This window comes from Sorex fumeus, unplaced genomic scaffold (genome assembly GCF_029834395.1).
Source record: "Sorex fumeus unplaced genomic scaffold, SorFum_2.1 ptg000081l, whole genome shotgun sequence".
In the NCBI taxonomy this organism is placed as follows: domain Eukaryota; kingdom Metazoa; phylum Chordata; class Mammalia; order Eulipotyphla; family Soricidae; genus Sorex; species Sorex fumeus.
In genome coordinates, this window is record NW_026606138.1 from 2,569,896 (window position 1) to 2,594,540 (window position 24,645).

Genomic DNA, 24,645 nt, shown 5'->3' on the forward strand with positions numbered 1-24,645 from the left:
GAGGTGTGGGGGAGGAAAACCATATTCAGTGCCATGAATGGAACAGGGTTGGCAAGGCAAGCACCACAAATCCACACCTGTACCTCTCACCTCCCTGTACTATCTCTCTTGAGCTGGTTTTTATTTTTGCCTAGTTTTAATACAAGGGTGTGATACTCAAAATGAGTTGTTGAGTGATTTCCTTTCTATCCTCTGTAACAGTGAGATTGCTATCATTCCTGGTACATCTTACAGCTTATTGGTGAAAGCCTGGATATAGGTTTTTTCTGGGCTGGAGCGATAGCACAGCGGGTAGGGCGTTCGCCTTACAAGCGGCCAACATGGCCGACTCGAGTTCGATTCCTCCGCCCCTCTCGGAGAGCCCGGCAAGCTACCGAGAGTATTGGATATGCCAGACACAGTAACAACAACGTCTCCAATGGAGACGTTACTGGGCCCGCTCGAGCAAATCGACGATCAACGGGAGGGCCTTTACCTTTACCTTTACCTGGGAAGGTTTTAAATTGTTCATTTCAAGTTCTGGGTAAAATGTATTTATCTTATTTATTCATTGTCTAAGTATCTAATCTTGGGGGCAGTATGGCAGGTAAGGCACTTGTCTTGCATATGGCCAACCTGGGTTTGAACCCTGGCAGCATCTGGAGTGATTCCCAAGCACAGTTCAGTGGGGTCCAGAAACAAGCAAAATAAGTCCCCTTCACCCCCCCCCCCATTCTATCATCTATGTCATTTATGAGTCAGTTCCTTTTTGCCTCATGAAATTAGTTCCAGGTTTAGTGCCTTCCCTACTGAAAGTTTCCTTAGAAATAAATGCATAGCATTTAAAAATCATTAACTTTTTTTTTTAAATGTAGAAGTACTGCTATTTATTCAGCCATTGATTAGGCTGATTGAATTGCGCATGAACTCTCCCTCTTTTTTTTTTTTTAATAAATTTATTTATCGAATCACCGTGAGAGCAGTTAGAAAGTTTTCAGGTTTAAGTCTTGGTCATACAATGAAATACCCATACCTTCACCAGTGCTCATTTTCCACCACCAAAAACCCCAAGTATACCCCCTGTCCCACACCCTCCCCCTACCTGAGGGGCAGATGAAAAATCATTTAACTTTTTTTGCCTCATATCTTTTAGACTATAAGAATTTCACATTAATTACTTCTTCAGTTTTTGATGTGTAAGGTATCTTTTATTCTAAGTATTTTTAGTTTTACTTCTTTGTAGGTTATTTGAACGTATGTCTCTTAACTTCCAAATACGGATTTTTCTGTCTGTTTTTTTCTTTAAAAAAAGATTTCTAAGTCAATGATATTGTTAGAGAATGAGATCTAAAGGAAACCAATCTGTTTCTTTTTCTTTGCTTTTTGGGCCTCACCCAGTGGTGCCCAGCTCTACAGTCAGGGATCGCTTCTGTCAGGGCTTGGGGCTAGGAGGGTGCAACCATATGTGGTGCCAGGGATGGAACCCAGGTTCGATGTCAAGGCAAGTGTCCTATCCATTGGATTATCTCTCTGACCACAAAAGGATACTAATCTTTTAAATATTTGTAGAATTGTTTGCTAGTCTTGTAGGTGATCAAATTTTCTGTTCTATGCTTTGAAAGGAGTGTGTAGATTATTAGATCAAGTTTGTTTTAAATTTTCATGATCTTCACTTGGTGGGGCGGGTGAAAACAGATCATTTCCAGTGAAGTTTGGTCCATTTTGTTGAGGCTTGATTGCTCAGTAGTGCTGTGCTGATTGAGCCCAGTGGGGGTCACCAGGCTACAGCTGATCTTGCTTGTGTGTGGGGCCATGTCATGCTAAGAGTTGAGCACAGTGTCTGTTATGTAAAGATGTGCACTCAACCTGTTTGGGCCATCTCCCTAGTTTAGTCTTTTCTTTTTATTCTTCCCCATTCCCCTCCCCCTTCCCCTCCCCATTCCCCTCCCCCTCCCCCTTCCCTTTCTCTTCCCCCTCCCCCTCCCCTTCCCCCTCCCCCTTCCCCTCCCGTCCCTTCCCCTCCCCTCCCTTCCCCTCCCCTCCCCTCCCCTCTATAACTCACTCCCTCCCTTCCTTCCTTCCTTCCTTCCTTCCTTCCTTCCTTCCTTCCTTCCTTCCTTCCTTCCTTCCTTCCTTCCTTCCTTCCTTTTTGTTATTCCTGGTGTGCTCAGGATTTGCTTTTGGCTCTATGCTCAGGGATCACTCCAGATGGCTTGGGGTGCCATATGCAGTGGCTGTGATTCAACCTGGGTCAGCCGTGTGCAAGGCAGGCACTTTTCCATTATACTGTCACTCCAGCCTTTTTTTTTTTTTTTTTTTTTTTGCTTTTTGGGTCACACGACGATGCACCAGGGTTACTCTTGGCTCTGCACTCAGGAGTTACTCCTGGCGGTACTCAGGGGACCATATGGGATGCTGGGAATCGAACCCGGGTCGGCCGCTGGCAAGGCAAATGCCCTACCCTCTGTGCTATCTCTCCAGCCCCACCCAGCCTCCTTTTTAACAGCTCAGTATTTTATTGAGTTTGTTAAATCTGCCTTTTACCAGGCTGTGTTGATTATAGTTATTGCTTATGAGCATGGAATTGAGTTTGCAGTACTTTTTGTTAATTTTGGGAATTTAACGTTAAAGTAATATTTTATCTTTGGAAACTATAGATGTATGCTATATTAGCTTTTCTCACTTTATCTTCTATTTAAACTTTCTAATTCCTTGTAACTTTGTATTTTTTGAAAACAAGTTTCTTATGTGGCATCTTTCAGGTCATTGATCCTTTCACTGTGTCTAATCTGCATAAACTCATCAATTATTTTTATCTTGTTGCTGTTAAGTTTTGGGCCACACCTGTCTGCTTAGGGCTTCCTCTTGGCAATGCTCAGGGGACCATATGTGGTGTTGGGGATCAAACCTGTGTTGGCAGTATGTAAGGCAAGCACCCTAACTGCTGTTTTATCTCTCCAGCCTACTGATTATGATATATATATGTATATGTATATATATATATACTTTTTTGTTTTGGGGGGGAAGGGGGGAGGCTGTAAGGGGTACTCAAGAGGCCAGGGGGGCCTGAGCAGTTCTCAGCCTGTCAGGCCTAAGGATGCAATGTATAGTTTTTATCATTTTATCTTTTCATGCACTTATTTAAACACTTGTTGGCACTCAGGGCTTTCTTCTGGCTCTGTGCTCATGGATCACTCTTGGCTGTGCTCAGGAGACCATTATACAGAGCCAGGAATTGAGCTGGGATCAAACCAGGTCAGCCTCATGCCCAGGGAAGTGTCTTAATCCCTGTACTCTCTTTCTGCACAGCGCTTCCCGCCCCCCCCCCCCACTGTTTTACGTATGTATGTATGTATTTATTTATTTAGTCATTTTGGGTCACACCCAGTGGTGGGTCACACCCGGCAGTGCTCAGGGGTTATTTTTGGCTCTGCACTCAGGAATTACTCCTAGTGGTGCTCAGGGGACGTTATGGGATGCGGAGTGCAAGGCAAATGCCCTACCTGCTATACTATGACTCCGGTTCCCCAGTTTTGTTTTAAAATCATTCTAATATATTTTTTTGCTTTACTGTTTTTATTTATTTAGGCTTTTTTTTTTTTTGGTGGGGGGATGGGGGCACACCCAGCAATGCTGAGGGGTTACTTCTGGTTCTGCACTCAGAAATTATTCCTGGCATTGCTTAGGGACCGAATAGGATGCTGGGAATTAAACTCCAGTTGGTGGCGTGCAAAGCAGACTCCTTACCCACTGTACTATCACTCCAAACCCTGCTTTACACTTTTAGATTTAATTTTATTTCTTTAAGCATGTTAACCTTGGCCAGATGTAAGGTAAGCATACAATAGTGTAGCGGGTTGTATACTTACCTTACATGTGGCCAGTTGCCTTAAGTACCAGGTACCCCATATGGTTTCCTGAGCACTGCTGGGAGTAAACAAAGCAAAACAAACAAAACCCCCCCCATGTTAACCTCAGATATTTTGTTCCTCCCAGTGTCTATGCTTTTTGTAGGTTTGATTTCTCATTTTTTAGGTCTGATTTTTGGGGTATTTTTAAAATTATTTTCTTAAATAGTGACTTATTTTTTGAGCCTCATGCTCATTTTCCTTTTAAATTTTTTTCCTTGAAATTGTCTGAGACTCAGGATAAAGATGGAATCTGCAAAGTGGATTTGTTTTTGCTGCTGCCAAGTTCCCGAGGAGCGTTTTGCTCAGGGAATACTTTATATTTGGAGTCTAAAAGCCATTTGAGTGGTATCAATTTATAATCTGAGTGATGGCTGATTTTAGTTACACATTCTCAGGGTGATGCTTTTCCTCTTTAATTCAGCACCATGACTCCCGGCAAGCAGATATGAAAAGTTGAACCTAGTGTGAATGGTATATTGGTATGACTTAGTATAAATTTTAGTGTGTAGTACTGATTGGGTTCCTAAGTGCCTTGAATGTTTTGCAGAGGAATACAGGTTTTCTTTAAGCTGTAGGTGGACCATTTTATGTATTTGTTTAGTTAATTTCGAATCAAGGTAAAAATTTTGAGGGATTCTTCTGAGAGTCTGACGTGTGAGGTCTGTATTTTACCACTGAGCTATATCCCCAGCACTGATATATAGCATATATGAATTTTTAAACAATACTTATATTTTGGAGGCTGGGGAAGTTGTTTTTCTTTTTGGGGGCCACACCCATTGGTGTTCAGGAATTATTCCTGGTGGTACTTGGGGGAATCATATGGGTCTGCCATGTGCAAGGCAAGCACCCTACCCACTGAGCTATCTCCTCTCCCCTATGTGTGGATTTTTTTATAACTGATTTTCATTTAAAAATACTTTATGATTTCTTTACTATTTATGCCCTTAGTGTTCCATTCTCTTGGTCTGTTTCTAATTACAATTTTCACTGTCACCTATATCCTGGTGACCAACCAGCAGACTAGAATTTCAGGTAATTTAAAATTTTTTCATCACTGCATAAGACTGGTTCTCGTTATGTAAGGGTTGCCTCAGAATGGTTTGGAGCATATACCCTGCATGTGTCAGGCTCTGAGTTGGAGTCACAGCATCACATGTCTCCCAAGCTCCATGAAGTGTGACCCTGGTGGCTCCAAGCACCGCTGAGTCCAACCAGAACTGTTGGCCTGAGCACCTGTCAGGCCCAGCATCGGGTGGTCTGAGTATTGCTGGAGTGTCTTCTGGACTTCGAAGCACTGCAGGGGAGTAGTTTTTCTCTTCCTACCCCAGGGTAAAAAAGAGTTGAGAGATGACTTGGAGGGCTAGGATGCATGCTTTGCATATGGGAGTCCCAGGTTCAGTCCCTGGCACAATCCTACAGTAGAGCTCCAAGGACTCCCTGGCACCAAGATGTAAGTAGTCCCCAGGCATTGCTACTGTTTACCAAACCGCACTTCCCTACCCCCCCCCTTCAATAAAGAAACATTTAAGTAATTTTATTGTAGAGATCTGTGGGAGAACAGTGCTTACCTAAATCTACATGCTTGGGTAGTTACAGATCTTTTGTGATCTATATAAACCTGCATTAGCTGTAATGTTTGGTTATTGCTTGTTTTCAAAGTAGCGTTATGCTCCTCATACCTGCCTGCTTCAGCGATCCCGGTCTCTGCTACCTCAGTGTAGTGCTCCCACCTTTTATAGGCCAGGGAAATCTTCAGCTAATAAACTTTCTTTTCTTTTTTCTTTCTTTTTTTTTTTTTAAGCTTTTTGGGTCATAGCCGGCGATGCACAGGGGTTACTCCTGGCTCTGCACTCAGGAATTACTCCTGGCGGTGCTCGGGGGACCATATGGGATGCTGGGAATCAAACCTAGGTCGGCCGCGTGTAAGGCAAACGCCCTACCCTCTGTGCTATTGCTCCAGCCCCCTCCTAATAGACTTTTAATGACCTATTAATACCCAGGTTTCATATTTAAGAGAGATGTTTAACTTTTTCTGCACTTAGTATTTGAAGTTTATTTGTTTTAAATTGTTTTTTTTTTCCCTAATAGTTACTGTTTGGTGTTCTTTGAAGTATGAGCAGTTTTGCTTCAGTGTCATAAGCATTCCCAAAAATGCATTCTGCAGTATTTCACAGTAGAAAAATATGGGGCTTCTGCGGGAAATGGAGTTAGGAAAATCAGACTCTCAAAAGCTTTGTTATTGGCATATAAAAGAAAAAAGGCACATGGGAGACGAAGAGATAATACTAGGGATAAGGTGCTTGTTTTATAGGCAGCTGACTCCTATTGGATCCCTGGCACTGACGCATATATAGCCCAAAAGCTGCTGAAATAGCAAAAAGAAACTTAATACCAATAAGTAAGTAGTATTGCTTTATAAGTTTTTAAAAATTCTGGGATGAGTTAAGATTCAGCATCAAACACACCTGCTCAGTGTAAGCAAGAAACCACAAGTTTGAGTTGGGGTAATATCCCACATGATTCCAGTATGATCACTGTAGATCTGATTTCCACAACCAAGTATGTGCAGACACCACAATTAAAGTGTGTGACTTTTGGTTACTGCAAAGAAGAAGGGAGGAGGGAATTTCATAAAAATGCTCAATATATTACAGTAATGTTACTTGAAAAAGAGCAAGTGTTTGGGAAGTTGATGTATGGAAGATTGAAGCTTAAAAGGGAAGATTATCTGAAATTGGATAGTACGATGTAACTTCATCATCACATACTAAAGTAGCTAATAGATGCTCAAAGTGTGAATGGCACGGATGCCCTTGGTACAAATTTTCTGCTTTCATTTAGTATTTTGTAGAGCTAAATTGCTCATAAGCAAACATGAATATTGTGTTATGCTGAAGCTGTTTTCTAATTTGTCAATCATGTTTCAACTAAGTCACATTCAGAATAAGCCTTACTGATCTAAATAAAAACTGGTGGTCGTTTTTCATACTTTGTCTAGAATATTTCTAGTAATTTCTCTATTGAATAAGTTGGTAAGAGGTCTGCTTGAGTAGTTAAACTAGGGTATTTGTAACATAGAAAGATGTAATATAAACAAAATAAACTTGGTTTGAGGTTTAAGCTTAATTTGTACCTTAGCTTTTCAGCTTTCTTTTTTGGGTCACACCCAAGTGGTGGTCCACAACCATGCTAGGGATCAAACCTGGAGCTCCTACGCGCAAGCATGTACTCTTTGGGTCTTTACTGATGGTGCTTGGGGGACCAAGTGATGACAGGGATTAAACTGGGATGTACTACATGCAAGGCAAAAACTTGAATCTCTGCACTGTCTTTCTGGCCCCAGGTTCTCTTAGATTTTTATATCTAAGATTTTGTAAATTACTTTCAGAAATTTGGGCTCTGGGTTAGAAATAGGAAAAATATGTGGGTGATTTTAGTTTTGATTTTTGTTTTGTTTTGGGCAACACTTGGCAGTGCTTACAGCTTTCTCTTGACTCTAGGCTTAGGAATCACTCCTGTTGGGCTCAGGAGATCGTATCCGATACTGGGATTAAACCTGGATCTACCTTGTGCAAAGCAAGCTCCCTACCTGCTGTGCTATCTCTCTAGCCCTGTTTTGATATTTAAACTATTTCTGCTGGTGCTTCTGTAGATAAGTGGTAGAACCATTTTTCTATTATAACTTCTAAATGTTGAATTCAACTTAAGAGGTATGAACTAATCATTTCATCAATGTGTATTATTTATTTTGTAATAATTTTTGCTTCTTAATTGTTCACACGTTTTAAAAGTTGTAATACAGAAGTCATTTTATCAAAGTACAGGGTTTTTTTAAAAAATTTTTATTAGTGAAACACCATGAGGTACAGTTGTAGATTTACAAATTTTTGTGCTTGGGTTTCGATTATACAATGATAGAGTACCCATCCCTTCACCAGTGCCCATTTTCCACCACCGTGGATCCCAGTATCCCTCCCACACCCATCCCCCCATCCCACCCTGCCTCTGTGGCAGGGCATTTCCTTTTGTTCTCTCTCTCCTTTTGGGTGTTGTGGTCTGCAAAAGAGGCATTGAGTGGCAGTCATGTTCAGTCCATAGTCTGCTTTCAACATGTATCTCCCTTCCTGGGAGGATCCTCCAAACACCTTTTATTTGGTGCTCCCTTCTCTGTCTGAGTTGCCCTTTCCCCTAGAGTGCCCGGCTGGCCTCTAAGCCATGGAGTAATCCTCCTGGTACTGATCTCAGCTATTCTTGGGTATTAATCTCCTATTTTGTTACTCTATGTCCCCCAGATGAATGCAATCTTCCTATGTCTATCCCTCTCTTACTGACTCATTTCGCTTAGCATGATACTTTCCATGTTGTACCACTTGTATGTAAATTTCATGACTTCATCTTTTCTAACAATACATAGTACTCCATTGTGTAGATGTACCAAAGTTTCTTTAACCAGTCATCTGTTCTTGGGCATTCAGGTTTCTTCCAGTTTCTGGCTATTGTAAAGAGTGCTGCAATGAACAAACAAGTGCAGGTGTCACTTTGACTATACATTTTTGCCTCTCTGGGATATATTCCCAGGAGTGGTATTGCTGGGTCAAATGGGAGCTCAATTTCTAATTTCTTGAGAATGGTCCATACAGTTTTCCAAAAGGGCTGAACCAGTTGGCATTCCCACCAACAGTGAAGGAGTGTCCCTTTCTCGCCACATCCGGGCCAACACAGGTTGCTTTTGTTCTTTTGGATGTGGGCCAGTCTCTGAGGTGTGAGATGGTATCTCATTGTGGTTTTGATCTGCATCTTTCTGATGATTGATGATTTAGAGCATTTTCTCATGTGCCTTTTTGCCATTCGGATTTCTTCTTTGAGAAAGTTTCTGTTCATTTCATTGCCCCATTTTTTGATGGGGTTGGATGTTTTCTTCTTGTGGAGTTCAACCAGTACTTTATATATCCTTGATATCAACCCCTTGTCAGATGTGTGTTCGGTGAATATCCTTTCCCATTCTGTAGACTGTCTTTGTATTTTGGTCACTGTTTCTTTTGAGATGCAGAAGCTTCTTAGTTTAAGATAGTCCCATTTATCTATCTCTGTTTTCACTTGCTCGGCCAGTGGAGTGACATCTTTGAAGATACCATTAGCTTCAACGTCATGGAGGGTTTTGCCAAGTTTGTCTTCAGTGTACCTGTGGTTTCTGGTCTGATGTTGAGGTCTTTAATCCATTTTTGTCTTCAAAGTACAGTTTTAATTCAATAATTTTGAGCCATTTTTGCACAATTTTTTAGAAGGAGACTAATAACAAGATCTTTCGTCAGATTTTCATTCTTAACTATATTTTTTTGATTGAGAGATTGAGAAAAATGAGACCTTTAAAATAATTATTGCTAATTATTATATTTTAGATTAGTTACTGTACCTATACTTCAGAGTATTCAAAGTATGCTTTTTGTTTTAAAAGGATTAGAAGATAAAGAACAACATTTAACAAGAAGAGTTAGTGGCTCAGATATTCTATCTGAAAAGGTAAGATTCTGTTTTATATGACTGGATATCCTATAAGATTGATTCTTATACTGTTTTACACGTTCTTTTAAAAGGGAAATTATTTTTTGCTTTTCACTTTGATTTTTCATTTGAACACAATTCTTAATCTAGAAAGAAATTTTAGACTATCCACTGCATTCAGAGAAATTATATTTAATTGAAATGTTGTATTTATGTGTATGTTTAAAAATACTTCAATTAAATGTAATTTACATGATCCCAGTGTGTGTATGTATGATTGTGTGTATATACATACATACATACTTGTACACAATATATTTATATATACTTACATATATGTATATACACATCTACAGGTGATCTTTTAGAACAACCCTCCCCCCAGCAGTATTTTGTATGTTTGGTTTCAGGCCATACCCACGATACTCAGGGGCTATTTCCAGTGGTGCTTGGAGTACCGTGTGGTACTGGAATAAATACCCTGACTTTTCACATCGAACCATTTACTCATTGAGCTATTGTTCTTTCTCAAACTTCCAATTTTACCCATTTTTTTTTTTAATTTTGAGGGAATTATCTTGCATTGGAAGTCTTTTGGGTTAGACAGTATTAAATTCTAGTTCTTTTTAGCTGAAAGATCCTTTTTTTTTAAGCCTATTATTTTATTTTATTTATTTGTTTGCTTTTTGGGTCACACTCGGCGATGCACAGGGGTCACTCCTGGCTCTGCACTCAGACATTACTCCTGTCGGTGCTCAGGGGATCACATGGGATGCTGGGAATTGAACCTGGGTTGGCTGCGTGCAAGGCAAATGCCCTACCCGCTGTGCTATCACTCCAGCCCCTAGCTGAAAGATCTTGAGTAAGCTATTTAAACTTTGTTGGACTCTGTTTTGAGAGGGATGGGAGGTTTATTTATGCCACAAGCTGAGATTTGCAGCGATTACTCCTGGGTCTGTTTTGGGAATCACTCTTGGAGGTACTTGGGGGACCTTGTGATGCTGGGTTTGGAACCTGGGTCTCTTGTGTGCGAAATGTGTACTTCAGCCCATTGAGCAAATCTCTCCAGCTGTACCTGTTTTTTTTTTTTTCCCTTACAAAATGAACTTTTTAAAATTTTTTTTTTTTTTTTTGCCTTTTGGTTTTGGGGCTTACTCCTGGCTCTCTACTCAAGAATCACTTCTGGTGGGCTCAAGGTTTCAGGAGTTGAACCTGAGTTGGCCACATGCAGTATTGTCCTATCTGCTGTACTATTGCTTGGACCCCCAAATGAGCTTCATGTCATTTGTTGTTAGGTTCTTGGGAAACCCAGGATGCTAACATATAGAATTATGTACTATGCTTAGTAACCCAAGCCTGTTTTTGCTGATGTAGAGAGGCTGACATAATTGCAATTTTAAAAAAAATTAGAGTTTAGGTAAAATGGTTACAATGGTGCTAACATTCACATAGGAAGATTTGAATTAGTTTTTTTTTTAATTTTTGATACTGAATTACAATACTGATAACGGCAGGGCTTTGTGCGTGAAATATTTTAACACTCGCCATCCGCAATAAAATCAACTTTCCTCCACCTTTGTCCCAGTGTCCTATTCTCCTCCCATCTCCTCCATCCCCCTGTTGAACACCACTTCTCAGTTTTTGTTCCCTTTGAGTATTTGTTATTTCCTTACTATGTCACAAACTTGAGGCAGATCATTTATATTTGTCCCTCTCTGTCGTTATCTGTCCCCGTCCTTCTAACTTCTAACACTCTTCATGTTACTCTCTAGATCTATACATGGCAGCAAATTTCATGGTTTTGTCTTTTTATAGCATAGCAGTATTCCACGCGCGCACACACACACACTCTCACACACACTACAGATTTCTTTATCCTGTCATCTGTTCTTAGACACTTGGGTTGTTTTCAGATTTTGGCTTCTGTGAATGAACTCAACAGCCATTGCTAGTGTTGCAATGAACTTAGGAGTGCAGATATCTTTTCTGAATAGAGTTTTTGGGCCCTTGAGGTACATACCTCATGCCAGTGAGACTGGAATACACTTCAAAGATTAAAAAAACAACCAATGTTGGCAGGGATGTCGGGAGAAAGGAATCCTCATCCCCTGCATTGGGGAATATCAGCTGGCCTAGCCTTTTTGGAAAACAGTATGGACACTTTAAAAAACTAGGAATTGATATCCTGTATTCACAATTTGTTTTTCTGAGTAAATCCAAATGATTGAGTGTTCAGTCGCTTTAGGTAAAAAGATGTTGCTGAATTTAAGAGATAGTGTAGCGACATGTAGATGTGTACATACATGTGTATAAATATACAAGTATGGTTTTGAATATTCTCTCCCAAACCTATAAATTGGCATTTTATTTTTTGTTTTACAAATAACATTATATGATTAAGTGACCAAAAGTTGCTAAGTTCCTTGAACTGAAGAGATACCAAGTTGTAGAGCACATGCTTGGCAATGCAGGAGGCTCAGTTCAGTCCCTGGAATCAAGCGACCATCTCCCTCTGTCCAGCCTGCCCCTCAATCTTTGCCCTAAGGTTTATTGCTCTTGTTCATCAAGTCATATGTAATTGTGTAACAAAACCAGTTGTTTCCTTCATTCTAAAGAGCGTAGTTGCAAAAATTAATCAAATACTTGAGTCTCAGTATAACAGTAATTATAGCTTTATTTTACTTAAACTCTTTAGATTGACACTGTCCAATAGAATTTTTTTTTTGTGGGGGTTGGAGGGGATTAAGGAGCAGTGCTCAGTGAGCATGGGAGCTACCCCTTGATACTCAGTTGAGCACTGCTTAGGCAACAGTTTGGAGGGCCCCAAGGGAGCCCTGGTTGTTACTTTAAGTAACCACATGGTACTGGGCATTAAATCCAAGGTTTCCACATGCTAGGCATACTCTCTATCCCTTTAAGCTCTCTCCTTGGCTCTAGAATTTTCTATAGTAGTGGAAATGGTCTGTATCTGTACTCTGTGATATCATACCTGGATTACCAAGCATGTGAAATGTGATTAGTTTGACTCTGAAACTATTTTTTTTTTTTTGGGGTCACAACCAGCTATGCTCAGGGGTTATTCCTGGCCCAGCACTCAGAAATTACTCCCGGTGGTGCTTAGGGTACCATATGGGATGCCGGGGATCAAACCAGGGTTGGCGACATGCAACACAAATGACCTACCTGCTGTACTGTCTTGCCACACCTGGCCGTGCTCAGGGCTTACTCCTGGCTTTGAGCTCAGGGATCACTCCTGGGGATTTAGGGGACTGACTTTATGGATGCCTGGGATTGAACCCAGGTTGACTGTGTACAAGGTGTGCCCTACTTGCTGTACTATGGCTCTGACCCATGAGAAACTAAACCTTTTATTTTAATAAATGTAAATAACTATATATGACTCATACTACTGTATAGAATAGGACTTTAGAACATGATCAGGCAATAGAATTTAGTTTATTTAAAAGACTTAATGGGGAAAAGAATTACTAATATCTTGTCTGTATTTTGGGACCACACCTGGCTTTGCTCAGGGGCTACTCCCAGCTCAGTACTTAAGCTGCTCCCAGTGAGGATCAGGAGACCATGTGTTGGGACTTGAACCAGAGTTGACCACATGCAAGGCAGACGGCTTTAACCTGGACTGACTCTTTGGTCCGGAGTCATAATAATTTTTCACGTCATTTGTTACATACATTTTTCAGTAGTGGAAAGGGTAGTTATAGTTTGGGCAAGCTAAATCAATAACATATGATAGTTCAGTTAAAGTGAAACCATTCAGTAGGTTCTGTTAGTCTCTTGCTTAATAATTCGATTGGATTTTAGAAAAATTGATTATAGCTTACCTAAGAATATCTCATTAGAGATTACACTGACACCCTTTTGAGTTTCATTTTCTCCCTCTATGCACACAGTGGAAAGGAAAAACAAAGCTTCACATTTGGCTTTGAGAGTTGAGGAGGTCAGAGGACCATTTTAGTTCATCACCAACCCTCTCCCCAAGTCCAAGGAGTCAAATTAAGAATGTCTGCTTTAGGTTGCTCAGTGTTTGCAGTTATATGTTAGTAGAGATGTAGAAAGCAGCACAGTTCTGAGGTTAACAGATCACATGGTTATGGAAACACTTTATTCTTTATTTCTTGTCTCCCCTGGGTTGAGTTCTTGAATTTGCTTCCATCAGTTACTTGATCTCTCATTTGGGAAGCCCAGTGAAATTCAGATAGCAGATCTAAATTTCCAGTTTTTATATCATCATTTTTATTCGTTGTATTGTCCTCTTCCCCCAACCCTACACATATAAAGATAAACTACACACAGATAAGTAGGGTATAGGATTTTGGTAAATGATTTAGATTATTTTTATGTTCTGTTTGAACATTTGCCTTAAAACTCATTTAAACTCAAAGATTTGAATTGGTAGAAATATTTCTCTTTTCACTCTCGGGGATTGAGCTCAGGACTCGTGTAGCATGTAAGGTATGTGCTCGACTACTGAGCCATATCCTTGTCTCTTGATAAACCGTTAGAAGGTCAAGTATTGGAATTTTAAAAGTATAACAATTTCTTTCTCTTTTTGCAAAAGAAGCTAGGTGAAGATGAAGAGGAACTATCTGAACTACAACTTCGGCTTTTGGCTCTTCAGTCAGCCAGTAAAAAATGGCAACAAAAAGAACAGCAGGTGATGAAAGAAAGCAAAGAAAAGTTGACTAAGATGAAAACTGTCCAGCAAAAAGTTAAAACCAGCACAAAAACACATTCGGCCAAAAAAGTTAGCACCACAGGTGATCATTTCTGTTAAATTTATTTATTTGATTCTGTATGTTAGTTGACTGGAGCGATAGCACAGTGGTAGGGCGTTTGCCTTGCATGCAGCCATCATGGCCGACCCGAGTTCGATTCCTCCGCCCCTCTCGGGGAGCCCGGCAAGCTACCGAGAGTATCTCGCCCTCACGGCAGAGCCTGACAAGCTCCCCGTGAGGTACTCGATATACCAAACACAGTAACAACAAAGTCTCCAATGGAGATGTTACTGGGCCCGTTCGAGCAAATCGATGAACAACAGGAGGACCGTGACAGTGTATGTTAGTTTAGCTTATAGACTTACTCAGGAAGTTTTGTTTTGGACTATAAAAAGGACCTGATTAGAGGCTAATCTTACATTCACAGTTTGGAGGAATGGCTGCAAATATGACTTAATCATTTTTTTTTTGGTGAGGAGGGTGGTTTGGGGCCATACCTGACGGTGTTTGGTACTGTTTCTCATTTTGTGCTGGGTGGTGCTGGGCGGATTTAGCAGTGCTGGGGTGAAACAGGGCTTGTCCGGGGGTGTCTCTTTGTGATGAAAATAGTTTTTTTTTTTTTTTTTTTTGGCTTTTTGGGTTACACCTGGCGATGCACAGGGGTTTCTCCTGGCTCTGCACTCAGGAATTACCCCTGGCGGTACTCAGGGGACCATATGGGATGCTGGGAATCGAACCTGGGTTGGCCGCGTGCAAGGCAAATGCCCTACCCACTATGCTATTGCTCCAGCCCCTGTGATGAAAATACTTTTAAAAGCTTTGTTTTTAATCCTCTGGGAAATTCTTACAGTATAGATACTGATGTTTTTGTGTTTTCCCATTTAAAGCTAAACAAGCATTGAGGAAACAGCAAACAAAAGCCTGGAAGAAATTGCAGCAACAAAAAGAACAGGAAAGACAAAAAGAAGAGGATCAGAGGAAACAAGCTGAAGAAGAAGAGAGGAGGAAAAGAGAAGAAGAAATCAGAAAAATTCGAGATCTTTCAAATCAGGAGGAGCAATATAATAGGTTCATGAAATTAGTTGGTGGAAAGAGGAGATCAAGAAGTAAAGTAAGAAAAGCAAGAATATGATAACAAAGCATTGGTCAAAATGAATCTTTATGCTTTTCATTAAGTTATTTGGCTAAAAGAAGTTTAAGGTTTTTGTGTTTGTTATATAACTCTTAAGATACTTATAAATGAGAATGAATCTCATAGCTATAAATATTAGAAGTAGGAGACACAAAGACTAAAGATGTTATTAGCAAGAGTCTGCCTTTACCTTTTTGTTTTTGTTCTTTTTTAACAAGAAGAAAGCAGGGGACGGGGGAGATAGTACAGTGGGAAAGATGCTTGCCTTGCACGTGACTAACCTGGGTTTGATGCCTGCTTTAGCTGTTTTATATTATTATTATTATTAGTAGTAGTAGTAGTAGTAGTAGTAGAAGAAGAATTTTTAGTATTTAAAAACATGGATGGAGAGATAGTATAGTAGGTAAGGTGCTTACTGTGAATATGTCTGACTTGGGTTTGATGCCCGTTCTTAACTCGCTCCTTCCTTCCTTCCTTCCTTCCTTCCTTCCTTCCTTCCTTCCTTCCTTCCTTCCTTCCCTCCTTCCCTCCCTCCCTCCCTCCCTCCTTCTGTTTCTTCCTTTTTCTTTCCTCTTATTAATAAAAAAGCAGGGGGCTAGAAACATAGTACAGCTGGTAAAGGTCTTTCTTGCATAGACTAACCTGGGTTCAGTTCCTGGAACCCTGTATGGTCCCCTGAACCCACAAGAGTGATCCCTGAGTGCAGAGACAGGAGTACCTTTGGGTGTGGCCCCCAAACAAAAACAAAATTAAAAATATTAGATTACTTAGCAGGATTACTAAGTAATGGAAGGATACTTAGTAATCCTGCTTTCTTCTTATTGAATATATTAAGTCTAACCATTCTTAGGGAATAGAAATGGCTATTCCTTAAGAACATGGGCAGAAATTCCTTAGTAATTTTTTTGTTTAATAATGTAGAATTTGAAATCTGTCATGGTTAGGTGATATGGACTACTTTAAAAAAAGATCAATCATTGTTCTTTATGGATAGTGTCAGGAAATAAAACAAATATTTAATCTTGTGCTGGGCTGGAGAGATTGTACAGCACACTTGCCTTGCTTGTTGCTGACCTGGGTTTGATTCCTAGCATCCCATATGTCCCCCTAAGCACCACCAGAAGTGATTCCTGGGTGTAGAGGTAGGATTAACCCTTGAGCATTGCCAGGTGTGACCCCAAAACCAAAACTATTGGTGACACCATAATTTTAACTTGAATACATTACTGGGTGTTTTAAAGAATATGAGTGTACTAAAGAGTTTTGTTTGTTGGTTGGTTGGTTTCTGACCCTCACCCAGTGGTTCTCAGGGCTTACTCCTGCCTCTGAGCTCAGGGGTCACTGCTGGCTAGCTTAGGGAACCAAATGTGTTTGAGGGATTAAACCCAGGTCACCTGTGTTTAAGGCAACTATCCTACCTGGTATACTTTCTCTGGCCTCTCCTTGATTATAGGGAGTTGGCTTTGCTTAAGCAAGAAGCATAGCTCTTTGAATTTTCAAAAGCACACTAGTAGAATATCTGCCTCCCCCACTCCACCATTGAAAGTGTCATATCTTCATATTATACTTATAACCATCTGGATAGGCTTTGCTAGCTTTTAAACTAATCTTTGTGAATGAAGCTTTTATGAAATAAAATCTGAATTTGTTTTCTTATGTAGAAAGAGACTGTAAGTATTCAGGACTGTTCAAGTATTCAGATTATTTTGTAGAGGAATTAATTTAGTGGCTCAGCTGACTGGAGTATTTTATGTCTAGCATAGTACTGTGGTTAACTTTTGTTTAAAAGCGGCTGGGGAGTGTGCCTCAAGGTATAGGGCCCATGATGTGAATATTCGAAGCTCTGGGATTAATCCTTGGCACTCCATGCCCCTTCTAGTACTGCAAGATTGCTCTGGCTCCTGGTAGACCATTGGGTGTGACCCTCCCTCCCTTCAGCTAATAACTAAAACTGACTTAATATACTATACTCTTCATGTAATTTGATTTCTCACATGAGATAGGTGAGCATCACCATGATTTTTGGTATTATTTTCTAGAAGTTAGGTACTGTTTTATAATGTCTTTTCTTAAGTGTAAATGGAGAGAGAAAGTGGTTTATATGTTTAAAAAAATGTTGTGTGATTAGTCTTCAGATCCTGACCTAAGACGATCCCTAGATAAGCAACCTACTGATAGTGGAGGAGGGATTTATCAGTATGATAACTATGAAGAAGTTGCTATGGATACAGATAGTGAAACCAATTCTCCAGGTATGAACAAAACTTTAAAAATTTGCATATTCACAATTGCTAAATAGAAAAATGGTCATAAAGATACCCCAAACCTTCAAATATGTGTATAATGAGAATGCTATTGACTGATGCATTGTATAATTACAGACATTTCTTATTGTGAATACTTTTTGAGAATGAACATAAAATTTATAGTGTATCTACTAAGTGTTTCCAGATAGTGTTTAAATAAACGTGTTTAAACTTCTAGCTATTTGATTTAAATAGTGAAGGTAGTGAAGGAAGATCCTATTTTTTCTAAGATATTTTCTGCTTTAGTCAAAAAGAAGATAACTTTTAGTATCCATCTGCTTTGTAGTGATAATATTTGATAGGATTTTGAGTTGTGAAGAAATACTAATAGCTTCTCTGGAAAGCCTAATCAGAATTGATGAAGACTGTACTTCAATTAGGCTGCATATTCTAGGATGTAACTGTCCTTGAGGATAGGTTTTCTTTAGTGGATAATCAGGTGCTCTTGGAAGTGAGGAACTGTTCTGTCAATTAAAACATACACCACTGATGCAGACAGCTGAGTTTAGCTGGCATTCCAGAACTTGGAATGCTTTACTTGAAAGATCATATGAGTGTATTTCTCCTTTTATACTGCTGGATTAGGTCAAAGTTGAAATCATTTTCAGTTGTTCTAATATAAATAAAAGCAAATTTTTCATGATTTAGGTTTTTTCAGATAGTTGCTTTTAAAAGACTTAAGTTTGATAATCTTATTTATGTTGATTTCATAATTTAATGTTTTTGTTAATCTTGAATTTTGTTATATTTATGGTCTTGGAGACAAATCATTGCACTTCCCAGATTTTGATAGTATAATTTGTTTTTCCAGAAAATAACTTTGTGATCCATACTTCTAAAAATCCTTAAAGAATTTTGAAAAAAATTAATGTGTGAAAAAATTCAATGTATGGAGAATATGCTCTTTACTCGGTTTTATCTCATTTAAGTATTTTGCCATATTTACTATGAATGATTGTGTGTGTGTGTGTGTGTGTGTGTGTATGTGTGTGTGTAGTTTGTTTTGGGGACACATTGACAGTGCTCAGGTCTTACTCCTGGCCTTACTCCTGGCTCTGTGTTCAGGGATCACTTCTGACAGGGCTCAGGGGATCATATGGAGTGCTGGTGATAAAACTTGGGTTTGCCTCATGCAAGACAAGCGCCCTACCCACTCTACTACCCTTCCTACCCCTGGATAATTACCTTTTTAGGTGGTAAAATGCTCTAAAGGTTAGCATATATTCAGATGGTGTTATTTGGGCCAGAAGGTAATGTGATTAATATATTCTACTGACTTGTGAGATTATTAGGACAGTGAAGAAATCTTAACTTTAATAGTACATAGTTATTGGATAGCAAAAATAATCTTTGAATGTGCTGTATTTCACTATATTAAGAAACCATTGAAAATAAAAGCACAGTTATCAAAGAAGCGTTAATGGTTTTAATTGATTTGCATCAGAGCCATTCAGAATTATATTAAAATGTTAATGTACATTTCATTGATCAAATTGAGTAGATCTTCTCATATTTATCCTATTTACTTTCTTTTTTTTTTTTTTTTTTTTTTTTGCTTTTTGGGTCACACCTGGAGATGCACAGGGGTTACTCCTGGCTCTGCACTCAGGAGTTACTCCTGGTGCTGCTCAGGGGACCATATGGGATGCTGGGAATCGAACCCGGGTCTGCCGCGTGCAAGGCAAATGCCCTACCCGCTGTGCTATCTCTCCAGCCCTATCCTATTTACTTTCTATGTGATAGTCCATTTCGAGAGGGAGCCACAGCATTATTTTCCTTTGGGTAGAAGTTTTTCTTAGATTCAGGGGATTTATTTTCTTTTAGCAATATGCTTGTTGCCTTTTCTGCTCCATTACTTGCTAATCATTTGAAAAAGAGAGCAGGTTGAGGGTTTTGAGAGTCTAATTTTCAACTTAAGTGGAAGACTTATTTTATGAAGATTCAAGAACAAGTTTAAATACATAGAAATCATTTCATGAAGGATAAAGATTTTAATAGAGATGAATAAAATTAATTTGCACTCTTCCTACATGTATGTTTCTTTAAAATATCCATATGCTTAACATATTCCTGTAAAATTCTCTGTTATTAAACTGAATTTTTTTTTTATAGCTCCTTCACCAGTGCAGCCACCATTCTTCTCTGAATGTTCATTGGGGTATTTTTCTTCAGCACCATCTATTTCTTTGCCTCCACCACCTCAGGTTTCTGTAAGTGAGAATTAATACATCAGAGAAAGTTGTGTTGCTCTTTTCAAATTTGTTTTGAAAACTGACTTATTGAATAATGCTATTAAAAGATCTTATCAAATCAGAATTATTTAGTAAAAATAATACCCGTGAAAGGAATAATTTTGGAAAGGGGATTTGGTCCACCCCCAGTGGTGTTGGGGTTTGGTGGGGGTTGGTGGTCTTGCTATTCTTATGCCCAGCTGTTGGCTTGGGTTACTCCTCATGATGCTTAGGGAACCGTGTGTTGTTGGGGTTTCCACAGTCAAAATTTGCATTCTGAACCTGTGAGCACCTCCCTCAACTTGAAATAAATTTGAGTTTATTTCATTTGGTAGATTTTTTTTCTGCCAAAATTGATAGCTTATTTTCAGTTCATGTTCTTTCAGTACTTAATATGTTCATTTATTGTGTGTGTGTGTGTGTGTGTGTGTGTGTGTGTGTGTGAAGCAAGGTAGTTTTTATTGAAACTTGAGGAGAGAGAAAGTAAGTGCATTTTTAAGAGAGAACATAGGCTTCTGAGTGGGTAAAGCAAACAGTCATGTGGAGCTGGAGCAGTAGTACAATGCTAGGGCACTTGCTTTGCGTGTGGCTGACCTGTGTTAAGTCCTTGGCACCACATATGGTCCTCTGAGCCCACCAGGAGTGATCTTGGAATATCACCAGGTGTAGCCCCGACCCCCTCCCACTCCCTTAAAAAAAAAGTGGAACTAGACATAGAGTCAAGCCGTCAAAATACATGTTCAAGGGAAAACACTTGGAAAGTGAACTCTTTTTCCTTGCCAGTAGTTATATAAAAGGTTTATTCCAAAGCAGAGCCGAGGATTATCGACTGTTCTGGGTTACCTTTCTGGGAATTGGGATAAGTATCGTAGGATGCTTCTAGAAATTTTTTACTCTCTCCTCTTTTGAACAACTCTCTTCTCTTGGCTGTGCCTGGGGACTGGGGGCATTCATGGTTCTAAGGGTTGAACTCAGAGCCCTAAGCATTTAAGGCATTCCTGGCCCCAACACAATTAATTGTAATTTGAAAATTCAGCTCAAAAAAAGCACTGTCACTGGAAGTAAATAGGTTGATGGAAGATAATTGTACCTCCTATATTTTGTTTCCATTCAGAACTGCCTTTAAAATATGGAGGGAGGGGAGGGCTGAGAAGGTGGCTCAGCCACTAGAGCTCGTGCCTTACATGTGTCACCCCCATTTCTGAGGAAAAATAGGAAGTGGCGGAATCACAGAATAGAAGTTCTAGGTTATTTCTAGATTGAATCTCCAAGACCTTACTGGATCTCTCAGTAGGTTAGCGGGACCGTGCTATCTGATAATTCCTAGACAGGTGCCCTTCTAGGAAGTGTAGGATAAGAAAACTATTAGAGCATGAAAGATTTTTTTTTTCCTTTCATGAAATGTGTTCCTCTGGAAAATGGTAGAATGTATGACCTAAATGAAGAATACAAGGTCTTTGAAGTAGACACGTATTTAAATTTATGGATTGGTAAGACTAGTGTAATTTATAGATAGTCTTTAATAGGTAACTTACAGGGACTTAAGAAAGTAGTAGTGAGCCACCCTTGGCAGTGCTCAGGGCTGATTCCTGGTTCTGCTCGGGAATCTTTTCCTGGGAGGTTTGGGGTGTCAGGAATCAAACCCTGGTTAGCCACGTGCAAGACAAAACCCACTGGACCATTGCTCCTGTTCCTTGACATTTAATTCTTAAAATTTTCTATAATATTCCCCAGTATCTCTTGTTTCTAATTTTTATTTACTTAAAAAGGTCAGATGTTTGTTTTCAATATCTATTTTCAAGCATTTAGTGGAAAGAACCACATAAAATTTGAATTCTTTACCTTTTAGAATGCTAAGTGGAGAGCCAAGTGGGAAGTTTGTGATAATTACCTTGAAATTCATAAATGGTTTAAGTGTTTTTTCCAAAATTGTAATTTTTTCTTGACTGAATGTTCTCAGTTTTTTGAGATTTGCAGTGCACTTATTTATAATTAAGTTTAAACTACAATTTGCTTTTATAATTTTATTGTTTCAGAGATAAACATTTGGGTTTCATGTTGTCAAGTTTACATTGTAATTTCTTTTTAAAAATTCCCAGTCTCTGCCTCCTTTGAGCCAGCCTTACGTGGAAGGCTTGTGCGTTTCTCATGAACCTCTACCTCCTCCACCACCCTTACCACCTCTCCCTCCTGAGGATCCAGAGCAGCCTCCAAAACCACCTTTTGCAGATGAGGAAGAGGAGGAAGAGATGCTGCTTCGAGAAGAGCTGCTTAAATCTCTAGCAAATAAAAGAGCTTTTAAGCCAGAGGTAATTTTGATATTTGAAACTCTAGGTGGTGCTCTTGAGCTTATTTATTATTTTTTTTAAGATCACTTTTACTGCTTGTTTGGGATTGGTTGGGCCTTTCAGTAAAGTAGGGATTAGTCTGGACTAATTTGTTTTAAAATATGGTAGGCATTTCCTTTTCTTTAAAAGAAAAGAAAATATTTGTATCTTGTTTTGTGTCTCCTATTTTTTATTTGTATTTTGTTTTGTATCTCTTACATAGGAAACATCCAGTAACAGTGACCCACCCTCACCTCCAGTTCTGAACAATTCACAGCCTGTGCCAAGAAACAATCTATCTATTGTCAGTATTAATACAGTATCTCAGCCTAGAATACAGAATCCAAAGTTTCACAGAGGACCTCGCCTGCCACGAACTGTAATATCGGTACAGATGAAATATTTAATCCCTGTGGTTATTCAAACTGCTGTGAAATATTTGTTTGAAGTTTTGTTGTCTTGTTTTCCACTACCTGGTTTGTTTATATAGACATAGATTTATGTGCAAGTAGAAATTACTTTTTATAATACTATTTGATAATCTAAGCTGGGAACATCTTTTCTTGAAATTTTGGTGGGATTTAGTGATATTTTTTGGTGAAGCTTTATTTTCATTATGGTGACATACTTTTCTTTGTTCTTTCCTTAATTTTATCTCTGTAATTCCATTTAAATTTTCTATAATCAAAGTAAATTGTATATTTTTATTTCTTCCGTTTTTGTATATACTTAGCTAATATTTTAAAAAATTTATCACCCTGCTGTAATGAAAGAATTTAATTTTAACTAAGGAGATAAAAAAGACAGTTTCTTATTTTCTAATGGCTTTGGTGTACAAAGAATGGAGCAAAATCAAGTTGCAATCTTGCTTTATTTAGGTAAACCAACTTTTTGTAAAGTTGGAGAAAGGGAAAGTCAAACAGTATTGTCTAGAAAGACAATAGAGTAAGTTTATGTTTTTGAAATATAAATCAGTGTTAGTGAAGGTAGGACAAAGTTAGGTATAGTACTCTAAGATTCTGCTTGGAATCTGCTATTATTTTGAATTTTGACCATGCCTGGCGGTGCTCAGGGCTTACTTATGGCTCTGCTTTTAGGAATCACACCTGGCAGGGCTGGGGGGACCATCTGGGGTGCCAGGGATTGAAGCCAAGTTGGCTGTGTGTAAGGCAAGCACCCCACCTACTGTACTATTGCTCCAGTCCCTGGAACTTCTTATTACAGAACAAAATTCAGAGAAACAAGGTGACTTATTCAAGGGCACGTGGTTAATTGAGGTCCAGCCAGTTAAAGAGTAGACACACCTTTATGTTCAATAGTTACAAATAGATGTTGCTTTGCAGCTTCCAAAACATAAATCAGTGGTTGTAACGTTGAATGATTCAGATGACAGTGAATCTGAGGGAGAGGCTTCCAAGTCAACAAACAGTGTTTTTGGTGGATTGGAGTCCATGATTAAAGAAGCAAGACGCACTGCTGAGGTAAATCAAAATTAATAAAAATTAATTTAAAGGGGGAGTTAATGGGATGGAGTTAAGGGAATTACTGTCTCTTTTACTCATGAAATTTTTTGTTTAATATTGTTATGCTACCAGAAAATAGTTTTATTAAAATATTTTAAGTATAACTATTATTCCTATACCTATAGTAAAAGTTATTTAGATAATAAAGATATGTGATTTTAATAAATACTTATTTTTTGGTTTACTTAAAATTCTTGTTTTGATTTTGGGCCACATCTGACAGTTCTGGGGGCTGTGCCCACCTCTGCTTACGGCTCACTATCATTAATTAGTACTTGGATAATGTGCTGAGGATTGGATGGGATTCACTGCCTGTAAGGCAAGCATCTCAACTTCTATTATCTCCAGCACTATTTTTAAATTATCTGTACTTTGAGTTTGTGATTACAGTAGCATCAGGGTTGTTTTTTTTTATCACTTCCCAAGTGTTTTTTGTTTTATGTTTTGTCTTTTGCTTTTTGGGTCACACCTTGCAATACTCTGGGCTTACTCCTGGGTTTGCGTTCAGAAATTACTCCTTGTAGTGCTTGGGGGACCATATGGGATGCCCAGGATCGAACCTAGGTTGATGCACGGCAAGGCAAATATCCTACCCACTGTACTATCTCTCTGGCTCCCCAAGTGGTGTTTAGAGCATGGAGACCCCTTTTGGCAATTCCTGGTCCCTAAGGCTGTTTCTGGTGATGCTTGGGGGACCATCAGGCACCAGGAATCTAAATGCAGCTAGCTAAATGCAAGCGAGCACTGTAACTACTGTTTTATTTCTGGCCTTTCACAATCAACTGACTGCCCAAGATTTTTTACTGCTGCCCTGCTACCCATATGTCACGACTAGCTTCTTTTCTCCCATTTTCTATCCCCACTGTTTTGTAACCTCAGTTTTTTAATCCAGTGCCGGGAGTTTGTCATCATTTGTTACTGTCTGTCCTGTTCTATTTATGCCACAGATGATTGAGATCATCTGCTGTTTGTCCTCCTGTTGACTTATTTTC

At 39.2% G+C, this 24,645-nt stretch overlaps 1 protein-coding gene across 1 annotated transcript in view; it reads left to right on the top strand.

Moving 5' to 3' along the window:
* Window positions 1-24,645, top strand: part of ZFC3H1 (zinc finger C3H1-type containing) — a 62,034-nt gene that overhangs the window by 7,118 nt on the left and 30,271 nt on the right. Inside the window, exons 4-11 of the mRNA XM_056130655.1 lie at window positions 9,349-9,413; window positions 13,978-14,176; window positions 15,022-15,245; window positions 17,395-17,518; window positions 19,685-19,782; window positions 21,903-22,112; window positions 22,354-22,518; window positions 23,474-23,611. Of these exons, the coding sequence (XP_055986630.1) occupies window positions 9,349-9,413; window positions 13,978-14,176; window positions 15,022-15,245; window positions 17,395-17,518; window positions 19,685-19,782; window positions 21,903-22,112; window positions 22,354-22,518; window positions 23,474-23,611 (1,223 nt within the window). The remainder of the gene's footprint in view (window positions 1-9,348; window positions 9,414-13,977; window positions 14,177-15,021; window positions 15,246-17,394; window positions 17,519-19,684; window positions 19,783-21,902; window positions 22,113-22,353; window positions 22,519-23,473; window positions 23,612-24,645) is intronic.